This window comes from Salmo salar, chromosome 19 (assembly GCF_965601325.2).
Source record: "Salmo salar chromosome 19, fSalSal1, whole genome shotgun sequence".
Taxonomy (NCBI): Eukaryota; Metazoa; Chordata; class Actinopteri; order Salmoniformes; family Salmonidae; genus Salmo; species Salmo salar.
In genome coordinates this window covers 13,008,001-13,026,665 of record NC_138309.1, presented here as the reverse complement: position 1 = coordinate 13,026,665, position 18,665 = coordinate 13,008,001, and the positions used below count along the sequence as shown (strand labels likewise).

At 44.0% G+C, this 18,665-nt stretch overlaps 2 protein-coding genes across 2 annotated transcripts in view; one reads left to right on the top strand and one right to left on the bottom strand.

The window, feature by feature from the left end:
- The first annotated feature begins 445 nt into the window (after positions 1 to 445).
- Positions 446 to 13,460, top strand: pcolce2b (procollagen C-endopeptidase enhancer 2b). The gene is made up of 9 exons (XM_014157291.3): positions 446 to 1,353; positions 1,732 to 1,840; positions 3,771 to 4,026; positions 5,752 to 5,876; positions 6,130 to 6,266; positions 6,515 to 6,678; positions 8,801 to 8,884; positions 9,877 to 10,044; positions 12,418 to 13,460. The coding sequence occupies exons 1-9, from the start codon at positions 1,043 to 1,045 to the stop codon at positions 12,546 to 12,548; spliced, it is 1,485 nt and encodes a 494-aa protein (XP_014012766.2). The 5' UTR covers positions 446 to 1,042; the 3' UTR covers positions 12,549 to 13,460.
- A 650-nt stretch (positions 13,461 to 14,110) lies between these two features.
- Positions 14,111 to 18,665, bottom strand: part of trpc1 (transient receptor potential cation channel, subfamily C, member 1) — a 100,550-nt gene continuing 95,995 nt past the window's right edge. The window contains exons 10-13 of the mRNA XM_014157283.3: positions 16,060 to 16,244; positions 15,576 to 15,777; positions 14,880 to 15,074; positions 14,111 to 14,718 (exon numbers count right to left, since the gene is read on the bottom strand). Of these exons, the coding sequence (XP_014012758.1) occupies positions 14,491 to 14,718; positions 14,880 to 15,074; positions 15,576 to 15,777; positions 16,060 to 16,244 (810 nt within the window). The 3' untranslated portion in view covers positions 14,111 to 14,490. The remainder of the gene's footprint in view (positions 14,719 to 14,879; positions 15,075 to 15,575; positions 15,778 to 16,059; positions 16,245 to 18,665) is intronic.

The following is an 18,665-nucleotide window of genomic DNA, read 5'->3' as shown; positions in this document are numbered from 1 at the left end:
GAAAACATAAACCCATTATGATTCAATGGTGGCCGTGTAATAATAAATGTATGGATAAAAAAAAACTACAACTATTAATCAGCCTAATGTAAATCACATTCGTAATTCATTTTTTTGTGGGGTTGGGGCTTACCCGATATTTCAATGGCCTTACCCAACTTTGTACTATTGATGAGCTGTAGATGTATGGCTTTTAATCAGATTTTTCAAGCCAATATTACACATTCAGAATCGGACAACCTGAAAACATTTATTTGAAAAGCGATGCGTCACTTGGTCCACTAGATGGTGCCATTTATAGTATACTCTGTGTGAACTGTCTCAGTACGTGTGTTTCAAGTTTTTTATTAGTCGTATGTAAGTGATACGTATGTTATATATGTACGGGAAACGTCTGGTATACACGGAATGCGTACCTGCTGGTTCCTTCTCGACAATGCAACACCAATAAGAACTATTAAAGGATAAGAATACGAACATAAAGTAAATGGCTCCGTATAATAAAATAAACATTTTAGGTGTCTCTCGTGTCGAGATGTGTGTTTTGTCCTATAATTCATGTTTTTTTTATATTTAATCCCAGCCCCCGTCCGCGCAGGAGGCCTTTTGACTTCTGGTAGGCCGTCATTGTAAATAAGAATTTGTTTTTAACTGATAGTTAAATCAAGGTTATATAAAAGAAGAAAAAAGATGAGTGCTCTCAGCGCCGCCATCAGTGTTTGTCGGTCTGTCTTTCAGTCTTTCTGTCACTCTGTAAGTAGGCTAATAGATAGCACATAGCACACATATTAATGCATAAGAACACATTCTGGAATCTATACTGTAAATGCTGTAATATATGTATGTACTGTAATAGTCTATTTTTGTTGTTTAGACCTATTTTGCATTCATTTATTAATCAGGCTATTCACTTGTTTTTAAATTCATTTTATTCCGAAGAGCACATATAAACAGCCTATGTGCAAAGTACATACAGTTTGTACATATGACCATATATTCATCATGATCACCTGAACTCTGTGCCTTGAATAAATATTTCACTATGGATACTTCTAATGCGTCTTTGATCCCAGGTTTTGGAAAAAGGCAGCTGCCTGCGGACTGCTCCCTCCTACCACGCAGAACAAACGCTATATTCATCTCTGTGCTACAGCTTGCGAAACTCCCTCCAGGAACTTCTGGGTACTTTTCCCCACCGCTCGAGCGACTGAATACAATGTCATTCATGCCACCGGGCGAAAACAGGCGAAGTGGTGCCTGGTCAGTTCACCCTATAATGTTGAGAATATGCAGTATTTTTTGCGCATGGAGTGTACTGTTTTTGACAGAAGTCTGCGCGCAGTCACAACGGAGGTACCTCTTCACTTTTATTTACAATTGATAATTTTTGGCTTTGCGTTGGGCTATTTGTTAGAATTAACACGTGTGTACTGTAGCCTACAAAGCCTTATCGTGAGGTGCCAATGATCCGTTAGCCTACGGCACAATGAATGAAGGAACGGCATCAATGATGTTCAATTGTTCATAACTGGGGAGTTGTTATTTTGGTGGAATCTGCAGTCTGCGCTGTAGGCATGAGGACGCACATTGGCGCATTGCCGAGACAACCCAAGAATGAACACCAATCATTAACGCCTAGGCTGCTGCTCCTTTCCAGAGTCCATAATAGCATAGGCTACATATTTGTATTAGAGTGAGAAGTGTCTAAAATATTTTTCTCAATGTTTCCAGACCAACGTTTACATGCGGAGGGAATATAACGGGCGATTCTGGGGTCATTGGGAGCCCGGGGTATCCAGGGGTGTACCCCCCAAATACCAAATGTGTTTGGAGAATCACGGTGAGTCAAACATACTTGTACCCTACTGTAAATACATGATCCATGTTTAACAGTTAACGGCAGCCATATCAGAGAACTGAAATGACGCAATGTTTCTGTAATAAACTGCAATGAGATACTAATTCACTAACCCTAACTGTGTAGGTCTAATTTGTAGTCTGATATTTGGCAACTGGCCACACAGCACCCCTCAGGCACTTTGAGCTGCCTGCTTGGCATTTTTATTAACACGCAGCATGGTCACATGGCTGCAACGACTTAAAGGTAAATCAGAGGAATATTTGTTTCCTCTTATATGAGTTGTCACATACAGTGCATTTGGAAAGTATTCAGACCCATTGAGTTTTTCACATTATGTTACATTACAGCCTTATTCTAAAATGGATTAACTTGTTCCCCCCTAATCAATCTACACACAATACCCCATAATGACAAAGCAAAAACAGGTTTTTAGACATTTTTGAAAATGTATTAAAACGAAAAAACTGATATCAGATCCTTTACTTAGTACTTTGTTGAAGCACCTTTGGCATCGATTACAGCCTCGAGTCTTCTTGGGTATGACACTACAAGCTTGGCACACCTGTATTTAGGGAGTTTCTCCCATTCTTCTCTGCAGATCCTCTCAAGCTCTGTCAGGTTGGATGAGGAGTGTTGCTGCACAGCTCTTTTCAGGTCTCTCCAGAGATGTTCGATCGGGTTCAAGTACGGGCTCTGGCTGGGCCATTCAAGGACATTCAGAGACTTGTCCCGAATCCACTCCTGCGTGTCTTGGCTGTGTGGTTAGGGTCATTGTCCTGTTGGAAGGTGACCCGTCACCCCAGTCTGAGGTCTTGAGCTCTCTGGAGCAGATTTTCATCAAGGATCTCTCTGTACTTTGCTCTGTTCATCTTTGCCTCAATCTTGACTAATCTCCAGTCCCTGCCACTGAAAAACATCCACACAGCATGATGCTTCCACCACCATGCTTCACCATAGGGATGGTGCCAGGTTTCCTCCAGACGTGACGCTTCGCATTCAGGCCAAAGAGTTCAATCTTGGTTTCATCAGACCAGGAAATCTTGTTTATCATGGTCTGAGGGTCTTTAGGTGCCTTTTGGAAAACTCCAAGTGGGCTGTCATGTGCCTTTTTAATGAGGAGTGGCTTCCGTCTGGCCATTCTACCATAAAGGCCTAATTGGTGGAGTGCTGCAGAGATGGTTGTCCTTCTGGAAGGTTTTCCCATCTCCATAGAGGAACTCTAGTGCTCTGAGTGACCATAGGGTTCTTGGTCACCTCCCTGACCAAGGCCCTTCTCCCCCGATTGCTCAGTTTGGCCGGGCGGCCAGCTCTAGGAAGAGTCTTGGTGATTCCAAACTTCTTCCATTTAAGAATGATGGAGGCCACTGTGTTCTTGGGGGCCTTCAATGCTGCAGAAATGTTTTGGTACCCTTCCCCAGATCTGTGCCTCGACACAAGCCTATCTTGGAGCTCTACGGAAAATGTCTTCGACCTCAAGGCTTGGTTTTTGTGCTGACATGCACTGTCAACTGTGGGACCTTATATAGACAGGTGTGTGCCTTTCCAAATCATGTCCAATCAATTAAATTTACCACAGGTCGACTCCAAACAAGTGGTAGAAACTTCTCAAGGATGATCAATGGAAACAGGATGCAGCTAAGCTCAATTTTGAGTCACATAGCAGAGTTTCTGAATACATTTTATACATTTGCAAAATAATCTAAAAACCTGTTTTCGCTTTGTCATTATGGTATATTGTGTTTTGATTGCTGAGTTTTTATTTTATTTAATACATTATAGAACAAAGCTGGAACGTAACAAAATGTGGAAAAGGTCAAGGGGTCTGAATACTTTCCGAAGGCACTGTATGCCCCTTATGTGATTGAATAGATTGTAATGTATATTGTATTGGATTGAATGTTGTCCCCAGGTCCCTGAGGGTAAAGTGGGGGTCCTGTCCTTCCGCTTCATTGACCTGGAGAGTGACAACCTGTGTCGCTATGACTACGTGGATGTTTACAGTGGCCATGTGAGTGGCCAGAGGCTGGGCCGCTTCTGTGGGACTTTCAGGCCAGGCGCCCTGGTCTCCACAGGCAACAAGATGCTCATTCAGATGGTGTCTGATGCCAACACGGCTGGGAGTGGCTTCCTGGCGGTGTACTCTGCTGCCCAGCCGCATGAGAGAGGTAAGCAGAATAGAATATAGAAGAATAATGTAGCAGTTAAGGGTTAAGCCCATGTGGCTCAGTTGGTAGAGCATGGTGTTTGCAACGCCAGGGTTGTGGGTTCGATTCCCACGGGGGACCAGTACGGAGAAAAAAATGTATGAAATGTATGCATTCACTACTGTAAGTCGCTCTGGATAAGAGCATCTGCTAAATGACAAAAAAAAAAAAAAAAACTTGCCTAGTTAAATAAAGGTTAAATAAAATGAAAATAAAATAAACGTGCCTTGCTCAATGGCACAGTGGCAGGAGACGGGATCTAGGATCCTACTAGATTTTTTTCTGTTGGACTAGTTACCTGCCGGTTGCAGGCTTGCCTCTCTAACCTCTAGGCTACCTCCCGGACCACGAACCACTGTGTGGGTTGAAGAGGGGTTGTGTCATCTCTAAGTTGTACGCCTGGATGTAGTGTGTAGTGAAAACTGCAGTCATCTGTATCCAGCCTCTACCCAAGCATGTTCAACAGAGCATTAGGGACTGAGCCCTAGCTGTGACTCTGCTCGGACTCCACATCGTAAAGACCTCAGATATGTGTGTGTGTGTTTAGTGCTAAGGTTCACATTTTAACGAGCTAATGAACTAGCCTCTTAACCGCTTGCTGCACCAGCAAGGTCATTGCACCGTGTCACTGTAATAATACTAATACCCAGATGATGAGATCTGAGAGGTCAATTATTTACATCTGAGACTAAAAGGCAGTTCTAGCTAAATAAATCACTCCCAACGGATAGCAGGTCAAGGGAAAGTTTGACTTCTGCTTGGTAAGATAAAGTACCAGTGCTCTTTCAGTTCAGACCTCTTGTGCAGTTAAGACGAAACCTCTTGACTTAAAGCTTGCTCGAGGAGGAGGTGAATCTCTACACATTTCACAGCATGACGAGGAATTTTTCACGGCTCATTTTCCAGATGGAGAGCTCTAGTGTCAGACAGGTCAGCGCTAAGCCGTCCCTTCCTCTTCTGACCCGGTGACGTTACTTCTCCCCGAATGAGTTTGTGGAATTTTTGGGGGGTTGAGTGCCTCCCAGTAAACCTTCTCTCTGTCTCCGTAGCTGAAAGCTGGAATCCCTCTTGGTCTGTCAGTTTAGATTGACTGGTGTTCTCCCTGTTCCTGGGTGTGGTTGGTTGAAACTGAAAAGCACCACACCGCACTCCTCCATTTGTTCAATGTCTATTTTAGTTACAGAGTCAAATTGGGCTTGTCCGTCTGCCAGTCATGAGGCTGGGAGCTCAGCTGTAGTGGAACTAACTGCTATAGCGACTAACTACATGTTACAGGAGATCCAGCCATGGTTTTTAAAGATCCACAGATCCACAGATCCAAGCAGCTTGTGTGGTTGGCTGATGTGATCTCTCAGATGTGTGATGGTATGCCTAGCTTTTAACTGCACATTGCAGCATGGGACCAAGGCAGAGGGACAGACCGATGTCTTCTTAATTTACTCATAACCACAAAGGAAGCATAAGACAAGAGCCTACTTATTCGAAAATGTTTGTTCCATTATGGGATTATGTCATGCACGTGCACACAACGTTCCGTCCTTTAACATTCAGAAGGAAGCAATATATCTTGCACATAAACACAGAGTCACTGGATGATGTCCAGTGGTGCGTTAAATGAATAGCATGTGAAGCAGTACTATCTGAGCAGTATAACTAAACGTTGTAGTTTGACTTTGCACCCACCAGGGGATCAGTACTGTGGCGGTCGTCTGGTTAAACCCTCCGGGTCCTTTAAGACCCCTAACTGGCCCGAGAAAGACTACCCCGCTGGGGTCACCTGCTCATGGCACATAGTGGCTCCTAAGAACCAGGTGAGTGGTAGTCTACAGCCAGAGGTTCTTACTTTACTCACAGTTCAACTTGACACAATTGAGAGTGATTGAGATCGCCTAAGATGTCAATTTTCACATAATTGCTTTGTGGTTTGCTCTTGGTTAGTGTTGCACAATGAAATGCACCTTCAGAATGTGGGCTGAAAGTAATTTGTTCTATGTAACCTGTGTTCTATGTAACCTGTGTTGTGTGTAACCTGTGTTCTATGTAATAACCTGTCCACCAACACAGATTATTGAGGTGAAGTTTGAGAAGTTCGATGTGGAAAGAGACAACTACTGTCGCTATGACTATGTGGCCATTTTCAACGGGGCAGAGATTAACGATGCCAAGAGGATCGGGAAGTACTGTGGCGATAGCCCTCCAGCGTACGTCACACACCTGTTTCTACTCTGCATTCATCTAGCTAATGTACCGCTTCGCTTATGACCTTGATCATAAACCTACTAATGCATGATTAACTGTTTACCTAAGCACAAGATATCCATGAGCATATTCGATATATCAACTACTTACCAGGTAAGCTAACATTCTCTCTCTCTCTCTCTCTCTCTCTCTCTCTCTCTCTCTCTCTCTCTCTCTCTCTCTCTCTCTCTCTCTCTCTCTCTCTTTTCAGTCCAGTATTCTCTGAAGGTAACCAGCTCCTGATCCAGTTCCTTTCAGACCTCAGTTTAACAGCAGACGGGTTCATCGGCCACTACAAGTTTAGACCCAAGAAGTTCCCCACCACCACGGTACCACCGACCACCAGCACCCCAGCAGCTACCACCAGACCCATACGTAGGTAGCTCCTTTTTCTCTGTTTAATCCAAGCAGGACATATGTGTAACTCTTCCCTTGTCTTGACACATCTCTTCAGTCTTGTTGTTAAAATGTAAAGTGCTTTTAGCACAATATGAATCCAATTCATTATCATAATCTCCAGGCCACATGGGTGTTTTTGATCTGCTACTAGGAGTTGTGGATTTAGAGACAGATTGGATTGCCTGGTCCCAGTGGTCTTTGCTGATGCCAACATGTGGTGTAGCTGCTGTAGCTCCCTCCCACCAGGAGATTGGCTTCCAGGCCTTTTCATTAGCCTGGTTCCAGATCAGAACTACCATGGTAGTGGCTGTTGCCCCCAGGATGAAAGGCAATGGAGCAGACACCAAGGCTGGATGGCTGTTCATCTTGTCCCTAGCCGGCTCTATCTGTAGCAATTGGGGACGAGGTTAGATTCCAGTCAAAACATCAGTCCCCCCCCCCCATGGTGAAGCATGGTGGTGTTTTGTTTTGTCTTTTTAAATCTGTGATTTGTCTACTATGACAGAGTTAAGGGGAAGGGAAGCAAGTAGTCACCCCAAAGAGACACCTTGTTCCTTCTTACTCAGACAAACTAATGTGCAGAACCTCCTAAAGACACACATGCATGGCTGTTTGAGGACACCAACTCTCTCTGGCAAGGCAGTACGAAGAAGAAAAAAAACATGCATGAAGTGTATGCATTCACTACTGTAAGTCGCTCTGGATAAGAGCGTCTGCTAAATGACTAAAGTGTAAAAATGTTAAAAAAAAGTCACACACACACAACCCCCTCCCCCCCATCATGATGTCATCAGGATCCTTTGATGACTGCCTCTGATTGGCTTATCTTTTAGGCTGTTTGTTCTCCACCAGTAAGAATGACATTTGGACATTGGTTGGACTGTATTTTGTAGTCTGAGCTTTTCCCTATACCACTACCCTAGCAGCATTGATGGTCTTTTTTAATAACTTGATGTTCCTAGACAGGCTTCCCACAGTCACTGACACTTAAAAAAAGATAAATAATTTTTTTTTGATCTTGTCTCATCGGTGCAACTTCCCAACGGGCTCGGGAGGTGCAGGTCGAGTCATGCGTCCTCCGAAACATGACCCTCCTAACCGCGCTTCTTAACTCCCGCCTGCTTAACCTGGAAGCCAGCCGCACCAATGTGTCGGAGGAAACACCGTTCAACTGACGACCGGCGTCAGCCTGCAAGCACCCGGCCCGCCATAAGAAGTCGCTAGAGCGCGATGAGCCAAGTATAGCCCCCCCGGCCAAACCATTCCCTAACCCGGACGACGCTGGGCCAATTGTGTGCCACCCTATGGGACTCCCGATCACGGCTGGTTGTGATACAGCCCGGGATCGAACCCAGGTCTGTAGTGACCCCTCTAGCACTGTGATGCGGTGCCTTAGACCGCTGCGCCACTTGGGAGGCCGTCACTGACACTTTTTATTCAATGGACATCGCACATAATGAGTCCAAACTTTTCACAGAAGCTGGACAAAAATACATTCCAATTTACTAAAAAGGTGAATGTCTGTAGACTGTTTTGCTGCTCTCAAAGATGATCTTTTAATAAAACACTGATGAAATGCCACTGATTAGGCTACTGTGCGCCTCCACTGGCAAAATTGATGCCATAACCAACATGCATTACCACTAAGATCAGTTTATCTGCAGTTACTCTGACCGAAATTGGCAGTTTGGCGCTCGTTTTTAAGGACACACCTCAAGTATTTTCACCACTCCCATCTCAGCGCAAGCAAGCTGATTTTAGACAGGTAAATGACCAACCCGGGCACAAGTGTTGGAAAATAGCAGAGCGCCAGGTTTTTACAACAAGCGTGCGTTAGACACTTGCCCCTCCTTAACGCCAGACGAAAATAGAACCCTATACCTTAAGCATGATGTGAACTGTAGGATTCTAAGTTGCCCACAGTTTTCAATGGGATGTGTTCATACTAATTTATTAGCCTACGATTGATTTCAATTCATTCCCTGAATTGACTCAATGTGAAACAAAATCAACGCAAACCCTACTTGCTAGCATCCCTTGAATGTGGAAGATGAATGTGAACTAAGTAACTATATTTTATTTTTCTGTGTCTCCCCAGCCCTGAAGTACTCTGTAGCTCTGTGCCAGCAGAAATGCAAAAGAAGTGGAACCGTTGAGAGCAACTACTGTACCAGTGACTTTGGTAAGAGAGATACTATTCTCCTACAGGTAATGCTATATCTATATCTATGGCTGATCTACCTAAAGCCGCCACTACTACCGTCACAGATACTAAGCTACAACAACAACAGGTCAACAGTGTCTGTCTGTCTGGGGGGTGGGGGTGAGAGAAAATCGTCCAACATTTACCCCAGCATCAATCCAGTCCATATGAGCCGTCCCTCTCTCAACAAACCCATGTTGTCATGATACACTATCTGCGTGGTTTCAGCGCGTCTGAAAAGCGTCCTTGAGGGTTTTCTGACAGGGCAGCCCAGTGAATATGTGCATGGGACTGACACAGTTCTCTTCTTCTCATAGAGGTAACACACATGCCAGAGAAGAGCCTAACTGTAGGTAAACTGCTGCTAAATGAAGGTGTTGATTCAGCCAACGTAGTCCATGGCCTTAGTTTGCTACCACAGTATTTAGACTAGCTCTGTGATGTTTTTCTCCGAGTAGATGTTGATGGAATGAGGCAGGTATTTTAATAATTGCTTTTCCTCAGGGAGGTTAGGTCAGATTTGCATGGAAAATGAAGACCAGTCTGTGAAGACCAGTAATTTGGTGTTAGTGTCAAAATGTCTTGTATAATACAGTGGCAGACAGTCTGCAGTCATATCAAGCCAAGGGTGTTGCATCACAAGTTGTAATGACTAGGCTAGACACAAAAGGACCTAACAGAAGACTGAGCTGACCCGGCCTTTCCTTCCTGTTTACACATTGATCTGATCATCTTATTCAAAGCTATTCAACCAGTACATTTTGCAAGCCGAGCATCAGAGTATTTGTATAGAAAGATATCCAATCTCGATCATACAATATTTGGTCAAGGCAATTACAGAGCTTACAGGCTGTTGAATGTTATACACCACCATTTCATAATGATGACACAGTTGTCAGACTTCCAATCTAAGTAGATGTTGTTGAGTGCTTGTTGTTCAGCCATCTAAACTCCCTATGTTCCTGTGACAGTGATAACAGGAACTGTCATCACGGCGGTGGTGCGAGGAGGCAGTGTGTACGCCACCATCTCCATCATCAACGTCTACAAAGAAGGCAACCTGGCCATCCAGCAGGCCGGTAAGACCATGAGCACCAAGATCATCGTGCTCTGCAAGAAGTGTCCATCCATCAGACGAGGTGAGTAGTAGTACGGTGGACCACTACCAAAGGACTCTGGGGCTCACTCTCCCCTAGCCTGGTCCCAGATCTGTTGTCTCTTTCTATAGCCTGGTCCCAGATCTGTTTTGTGCTCTAGCCAACTCCAACTCAAGACAATGTGGTTTGGCATGACAATGAGTGACAAGGAGTTGGCATGATAGCAAAAACAGACTGGCACTCAGGCTAACTCTCCCCTGGATATAGTCATCCGTTTCTCTTGCTTTAGTTTCAGACATTCACCGTGACACGATAGCACAGGTATTAGTCCATGATTGTACTATTGAACCATATGTTTTTATTTCAGTTCAAATTATATGATTGAGTAATACTGACACGGTTTCAAGTGTGGCACTGAGTAAGCACTTGTAACAGCGGCATGTTCCAAATATACAAGATACATAAGAAAGAGGTGGTTCGACATACTACTTGGTGTATGGCTCTGAGTTTGCCTCCATTGCTGTAACCTATCTTCAAGCTCACCTGAAGGAGCTTGACCAAGGTCTGAGGTAAGCGGCAAAACTCACTGCAATAAGATCTATACCTTCCCCCTCAGCCGCTGATCCATACTGTGAATATATACAAACATACGGTACAGTACTCTATACGTTTATAGATGTACAGTTGAAGTTGGAAATGTACATACACCTTAGTCAAATACATTTAAACTCAGTTTTTCACAATTCCTGACATTTAATCCAACAAAGAATTCCCTGTTTTAGGTCAGTTAGGATCACCAGTTTATTTTAAGAATGTGAAATGTCTGAATAATAGTAGAGAGAATGATTTATTTCAGCTTTTATTTCTTTCATCACATTCCCAGTGGGTCAGAAGTTTACATACACTCAATTAGTATTTGGTAGCATTGCCTTTAAATTGTTTAACTTGGGTCAAACGTTTCGGGTAGCCTTCCACAAGCTTCCCACAATATGTTGGGTGAGTTTTGGCCCATTCCTCCTGACAGAGCTGGTGTAACTGAGTCAACTTTGTAGGCCTCCTTGCTCGCACACGCTTTTTCAGTTCTGCCCACATATTTTCTATAGGATTGAGGTCAGGGCTTTGTGATGGCCACTCCAATACCTTGACTTTGTTGTCCTTAAGCCATTTTGCCACAACTTTGGAAGTATGCTTGGGGTCATTGTCCATTTGGAAGACCCATTTGCGACCAAGCTTTAACTTCCTGATTGATGTCTTGAGATGTTGCTTCAATATATCCACATAATTTTCCTTCCTCATGATGCCATCTATTTTGTGAAGTGCACCAGTCCCTCCTGCAGCAAAGCACCCCCACAACATGATGCTGCTACCCCTGTGCTTCACTGTTGGGATGGTGATCTTCGGCTTGCAAGCCTCCCCCTTTTTCCTTCAAACATAACGATGGTCATTATGGCCAAACAGTTGTATTGTTGTTTCATCAGACCAGAGGACATTTCTCCAAAAAGTATGATCTTTGTCCCCATGTGCAGTTGCAAACCGTAGTCTGGCTTTTTTATGGCGGTTTTGGAGCAGTGGCTTCTTCCTTGCTGAGCGGCCTTTCAAGTTATGTCGATATAGGACTCGTTTTACTGTGGATATAGATAACTTTGTACCTGTTTTTCCTTCAGCATCTTCACAAGGTCCTTTGCTGTTGTTCTGGGATTGATTTTCACCTTTCGCACCAAAGTACGTTCATCTCTAGGAGACAGAACGTGTCTCCTTCCTGAGCGGTATGACGGCTGCCTGGTCCCATGGTGTTTATACATGCATACATTTGTTTGTACAGATGAACGTGGTACCTTCAGGCGTTTGGAAATTGCTCCCAAGGATGAACCAGACTTGTGGAGGTCTACAATTTCTTTTCTGAGGTTTTGGCTGATTTATTTAGATTTTCCCATGGTGTGAAGCAAAGAGGCACTGAGTTTGAAGGTACATCCACAGGTACACCTCAATTGACTCAAATGATGTCAATTAGCCTATCAGAAGCTTCTAAAGCCATGACACCATTTTCTGGAATTTTCCAAGCTGTTTAAAGGCACAGTAAACTTAGTGTATGTAAACTTCTGACCCACTGGAATTGTGATACAATGAATTATAAGTGAAATTATCTGTCTGTAAACAATTGTTGGAAAAATTACTTGCGTCATGCACAAAGTAGATGTCCTAACCCACTTGCCTAAACTATAGTTTGTTAACAAGAAATGTGTGGAGTGGTTGAAAAAGGAGTTTTAATGACTCCAACCTAAGTGTATTCCGACTTCAACTGTACCTATAAACATATATGGAACCCAGAGGAGAGTTGACGCTGATGTGCTACCTTCCTGAATGTCTCTGCCGTTCCGCCACTGCATTCAGGCTCTTTCTGTGTGATCTCACTAGGCCTCAACTACATCTTCATGGGCTCAGCAGATGAGGATGGGAAGGGGAAGATCGCCCCGCATCACTTCGTCATGGCCTTCAAGGCTAAGAACCAGAGGGTACTCAACGTACTGAAGAACAAACGCTGCTGAGATCAGCTACATGCTGCCTGAGTCTCCACCCAACCACCATGCCCCACCCACAAAAGGGTGTGGCTGTTCTTGTTTGTCTCCGCCCATTCTGCCCTGGCTCCGCCCATCATTACCTATCATCCGTCACCACAGGACTAGTCTACAGAGCTCAGGCTGTTACTGCCTGGAGGTGTCTGGCTGTCTCTTTCCTTTGTTTTGTTTTTCTATGCTGTTTTTTATCTTTCCTCTGAACTGGACCTGTTTTGAGTGCAATGTGAAGAATGAGTGTGATAATTGAGGAGAGGGAGGAGAGGAAGAGAGACCGATAGTAGGGAACTCACCTGGGTCACGTTCAGTTAGAACAAAACAGGAGAAAATGTTTTGAAAAGAAATACTACCTAAATATGTCCAATGAGAGCGCTCATTTACCTTTTCTGTTTCAAAAACATTTTCTCATGTTTCAAACCCACTGAACACAACCCAGATGTCATGATGAGTGTTGGCTTGGATCAGACATCAGACAGGAAGGAGTTTGATAGAGGAAGTACATTATTGAGGACGGGGTGTTATAGTTTTATGGACAGTGTTTACAAACTGCTCTTTATTTCCTATGTTCACATTGAATGGACAAGATATGGGAGGTATTTTATGTGGTGTCGATAAGTGCAATAGTTGAATATATAGCATTCCTTTTGAAATTATTTGTTTTCATGCTGGTATTACGTTTAGTACTGTCACTTATTAGCCAAAGCTTTTACAATGAATGGATTCAACAAAGCACTCCTTATCATTATGTCAGCTTGGTTTGTAATGTATGTAATAAAAAGAGATATGAAATGAATTACAATATAAAGTATTTTCATATGATTCAATTGGTAAATGTTATTTATATTTTATTGTTTTCATCTGACCAAATAAAAATTACAAAATGAAGTTTATTTTAACGAGGTGGTTCTTCATATGGAGTGTCATCATTCATTCATTTACAGACCAGCAGTGCGTTGTAATGTCATGTTAACAGTGCATATAAGGGCCTCCCGAGTGGTGCAGCGGTCTAAGGCGCTAGAGGCGTCACTACAGCCGGGTTCGATCCCGTTTCCTCCGACACATTGGTGTGGCTGGCTTCCGGGTTAAGCGAGCAGTGTGTCAAGAAGCAGTGCGGCTTGGCAGGGTCGCATGGCTCTCAACCTTCGCCTCTCCCGTGTCCATATGGGAGTTGCAGCGATGGGACAAGACTGTAACTACCAATTGGGGAGAAAAAGGGTTAAAAAAAACAACTAAACAGTGCATATAAGAACATAAATAACAACATTTATATCTGGCCTACATAGAGTATGTGGTAACTATGGCCAGGTTTGGAGGCAGCTGTTAGTAGGGCAGTCGTGAACGCTCCACTGAGCACTGGGAATGGTCAGGTGTGTTTTGATCAGGGATGTGCTGGCTCTGAACAGTGAGTAACATTCACAGATATTTCACAATTAAAACCAACTGGCTCCATCCTTGTGCCAGCTGAGCATGTGATGCAACTCAATTTTTATCCTCTTATTGTTTCTCACTGCCAAGACAAAAAGTCACAGCCAGTCTGTATTTTCCATTATATTTTATTAAGTCCTTTGTTGAAAACAATGACAATTTTAGAAAACAAGTAGGATGACTGAATATTATTACATAAGGGATCTGGGTGAATCTGGAGACTTTGGTGCAGAATATATATATATATATATTTCCAGTGGAGTTCCAGGTTTAAATGTCTCTCTGTGACTGGACACAAGGTCATTTCTGAGCATGCTAGGGTCAGAGATAAAACCCCCTGGGTGAAGAAGCTGACAGGGGTGGTTGGGGTTGATGTTGGGGTTGAGACCAGTCTTAGCTGGTCGGTTGAGGTTGGGTGGAGGTTGAGACCAGATCAGTTCTAGCTCCAAGGGTAGAACATGGTTGGGTTGAGGTTCAGATCAGGTCAGTCTTAGCTCCGGGGGTAGAACATGGCGTACTTGGAGGTTCTGAATCCCAGCAGGTCTCTCATCTCGTTGCGGAACTTGGAGAGGTCCTGCCGCAGGTCGTTGAGGTTCTCTACGGTGGCCTGGTCGGTGCTCTGCATCTTCTGCCTGGTGGACGTCAGGTAGCGATGGACCAGACAACACATGATCTTCTGGTAGTTCTCATCACGCTTCCGCTTCAGGTTCCTCCACTCCTGGATGGATGGGACAACAACAACATGGGAAGTTAGGACTGGAGACTGAACACAGTGTCTACTTATCTGGATATCATGGGAGGATAAGATGAGAAACGGTCATACATTTAATGTATACAGAGGTATCACTTCTTGATTGGATAGTGTCCCATCTCTCTTACCTTGAGGCTGTTCTGTCTCTTGACCTTCCCCGTGGAGGTGTGGGAGCAGATCCATTTACTCATACTGGTCAGAAGGTAACACACAGTCTTGGGGGAGGGTAGGATGTTGAAGGGCGGCGGCAGGGTACACTTGTCGTCAAAGTAGCTCAGCCACAGCTTGGCGCGGGCAAACTTCCACTCCTTATCCTCGTGGTTCTAGGGGATTCGGGGGTTTAGAGGGAAATGGAATGAAATGGGAGATTTAGGAATTCACTGAGAAAATAGGGGAACGTGTTAATCGACAGAGAAATGTTAAGAAATCACTACCATCTGTTAGACTGAAGTGTTCTTGGAGTGGATTTGTGTTTTTCATTCAGAATGATGATTGTTGAGTTGATGATGGGTAAGTGTAATTTATGAAGCATTAAAGTTGATTAATTGATGTGAATTATACGGCTGATCTTTGCCTGAATTCCAAACACTGAATTGAAAATAAAGTACTCCAGATGAACACTTAGATACAGCGTTATAGATAGACTAATCAAGACCTATTGTTTTTGTTGTAACTTGATGGACAATGTCATTATCTGTGACTTGCAGTCACTTCAGGCCGGGTTACTGAAAAGGACTTTGTGACAACTGCTGATGCAAAACAGGCTTTATAAATAAATTGGAATGATTTAAATGGTTAATTGATTGATCGCTTGATTGACTTACAGCGATCTGCCTGAAGCTCTTGTGGAGCATGGCGACCAGCAGCTTGGTGAGAACGATGACCACCACGATGTTGTACGTGCCCACGATGAGGGCTCCCACAAATGACCTCAGCTCCTCCGTGTAGTTGATCCGGGTCACGAAGAGAGCCACGTGGGCAAGAGAGAAGATGTACCAGAACAGAGCGTAGCACGTTCCCATGAACCTTTCAACAGGAAAGTCAGGAGTTAGAGGTCAGAACACAGAGTAACAGATACAGTACCCATGAATCTGTCAACAGGAAGGTTAAAGGCCAGAACAGGGAGTAACAGGTACAGTACCCATGAATTTGTCAACAGGGAGGTCATGGAAAATATAATGACATATACAGTAGAACACTGAATTATTGGATCGCTATGGGTCAGAGGTTAACAGTCAGAACAGGTACCCATGAACCTGTGAAACAGGGAAAGGGGAGAGAGAGAGAATTTAGATTGACTGTACTTACGTGTGGAAGGCGTCGTTGCTCTGCTGCTGACAGAAGATGCCCTCACAGTCTTTGGCGGGACTCTTGGCCGGGTCCTTCTGATCCTTCCCGTAGAGCTGCGTCAGGCCGATGGTGAAAGAGATGAGCACAAGCAGGAACAGACCCAGGAACTTACCAAACTCCTGCAGCATCTGGCCAACGGAGATCTGGGAACACAAGAGCACTCTGTCATGAGCTAAATTACCATCTTCTGACCAGGGGTAACTACTACCTGAGCCTGTCCAATAATAAAACTAAATTGTTCATTTTCCATTGCAAAATATTTTTGTTACGGTGTGCGACTCCTGATGAACACAACCCTGGACCAAAACAGACTAGCTAACACACAACCAACCACCCAGGTCAAACAAGTCCAGGGATAGTAGTGTGTACTTATGCCTAGTAAGCAAATGTCCAAAAGAGCTACATTGGAAAGCAAACCCCTTTCATTAAGATGTCTATCTTTAGAGTGAGCAAATAAACATGGTCAAATAGTTATTCTCTGTACCACCTACTGAAGAGAACTGTTCTGTTACAAACAACCTTGACAAGCAGATACCCTAGCGAATTGAGGTAGCACACAGATAAACATTGACCAAGCTGAAGGACATTGAAACTGTTCTGAGAGCAGGGTTTAAGTCTCTATATATAGCCCTGAGAGCATGGCTGGTGGTTTTTATTTATCCAGACCTGTAGCTCCCTGGCCCAGGTCTAACCATCCCAAACACCCCTGTCCCACATACACACAGATGGTCCAGTGTGAGAGAGACCTCAATGAGAAGACTCACTCCCTAACCAAGAGCCAACAGGAGTTGACAGGGACAACCACAAGGTGCAATTCGCCAGGTTGTTTCGGGACAGAGAGAGAAAGAGAGAGAGCAGCTCCTCCATTAGTATGATTCATTATCTTGTCACATGTGAATCTCCCCAGTGTTTCCCCTATCATCTGGTGCGGTGGGTCCCCTCTTCTCCCTCTGTCCCTCTTAGAAGATGGCTGATTTAGTAGCTGTGGGAGTTCCCTGGTCTCAGCATGATCTGCCTGGCCGTCAGCTAGGCTCTAACCTACTGTACAAACAGAGCAGGAATGTTGGGGGTCAGGAGCTCTTAACGCAGACTAGGGGGTACTGACGCAGGAGGGGAGGGGTGGATACACACACACACACACACCGACCCTGAAATGTCATCAGAGTTAGACACCTACACAGACAACCCAGTTAGACTTTGGCCCTGAGGGACCTCACTCTGAAAAAGGGATGATTCATCTGTACCGTTCCAACTAGCTCTCTCTCTCTCACACCACACACACACACACACACACACACACACACACCACACACACACACACACACACACACACACACACACACACACACACACACACCACACACTTTCCAGCTAGGAGGGCCTCTGTGAGGGGTACTTCCTCTATAGAAGAGTGAGTTGGCCTCTCTGGGTAGGATGGAATAACCAGGCATAACCAGGCAAGTATTCATTACTCCTAACCACACTATAACCACACTACAACGTCAGTCTGTGGTGGGACTACTGACGCAGTGCTTTTGTTTGTGTGTGTGTGTGTGTGAGAGAGAGAGATAGTGAAAGAGAGAGACAAAGTATTTGTACATACAGAATGCGTGCTCATATGTTAATGTAGGTGGTTGTTCGCGTGGCATGTGTGTACATGTATGTAAATGTGTGTCAGACAATCATTGAGGGGTGTGTCTGCCATTTGAGCACAGCCAGATAATAACTTTTCCATTCGCCCATGCCAGACAGTGATGTCACAGTTCCAGCTTGAGTGCATGTAGATAGATAGATAGATAGATAGATAGATAGATAGATAGATAGATAGATAGATAGATAGATAGATAGATAGATAGATAGATAGATAGATAGATAGATAGATAGATAGATAGATAGATAGATAGATAGATAGATAGATAGATAGATAGATAAAAGAGAGAGAGACAGAGAGCTAAAAGAGGAGAGAAAAAGAGAGAGAGATATAGAGAGAGTGACTGACAGAGAGAGAGAGTGTGAGAGAGAAAGAAAGAGAGAGAGAGAGAGCGAGAGAGAGAGAGAGAGAGAGAGAGAGAGAGAGTGAAGTAAGGTACACTCTTAGAATTTTTTTTTCAAAAGGGCTCTGCGGCTGTCCCTATAGAGGGAACCATTTTTGGATCCAGGTAGAACCCCTCTGTGGAAATGGTTCTACATGGAACCCAAAAGGGTTCTACCTGGAACCTAAATGGGTTCTTCAAAGAGTTATCCTATAGGGACAGCCAAAGAACCCTTTTTGGTTCTAGATAGCACCTTTTGGTATTAGGAATATTATTCCAATCCACAGGAGAGTCCTGCTGTTTGATAGGAAAACCACAACAACCGTTTCACATAATAACAGGACACAGGAAATAGTCCTAGGAGCAAAATTACCTCATCACTCATTCATAACTGCTCATATTATAATTAATTGCCATATTACCTTATGTCCATAAATCTAGCCAAATTGAATAGAGAAAAAGAGATTCCTGGCCATAGGAAAATAGGAAATACACACACAATGGAGAGAGCTGGGACTTTGATCCTAGCTG

Bases quoted from the DNA above. Each gene is read 5' to 3' on its own strand.
- pcolce2b (XM_014157291.3), top strand. From the start codon at position 1,043: ATGGATACTTCTAATGCGTCTTTGATCCCAGGTTTTGGAAAAAGGCAG. The intron at 6,267-6,514 runs GTACGTCACACA...CTCTCTTTTCAG, and splicing joins TGTGGCGATAGCCCTCCAGC to TCCAGTATTCTCTGAAGGTA. The intron at 10,045-12,417 runs GTGAGTAGTAGT...TGATCTCACTAG, and splicing joins GTGTCCATCCATCAGACGAG to GCCTCAACTACATCTTCATG.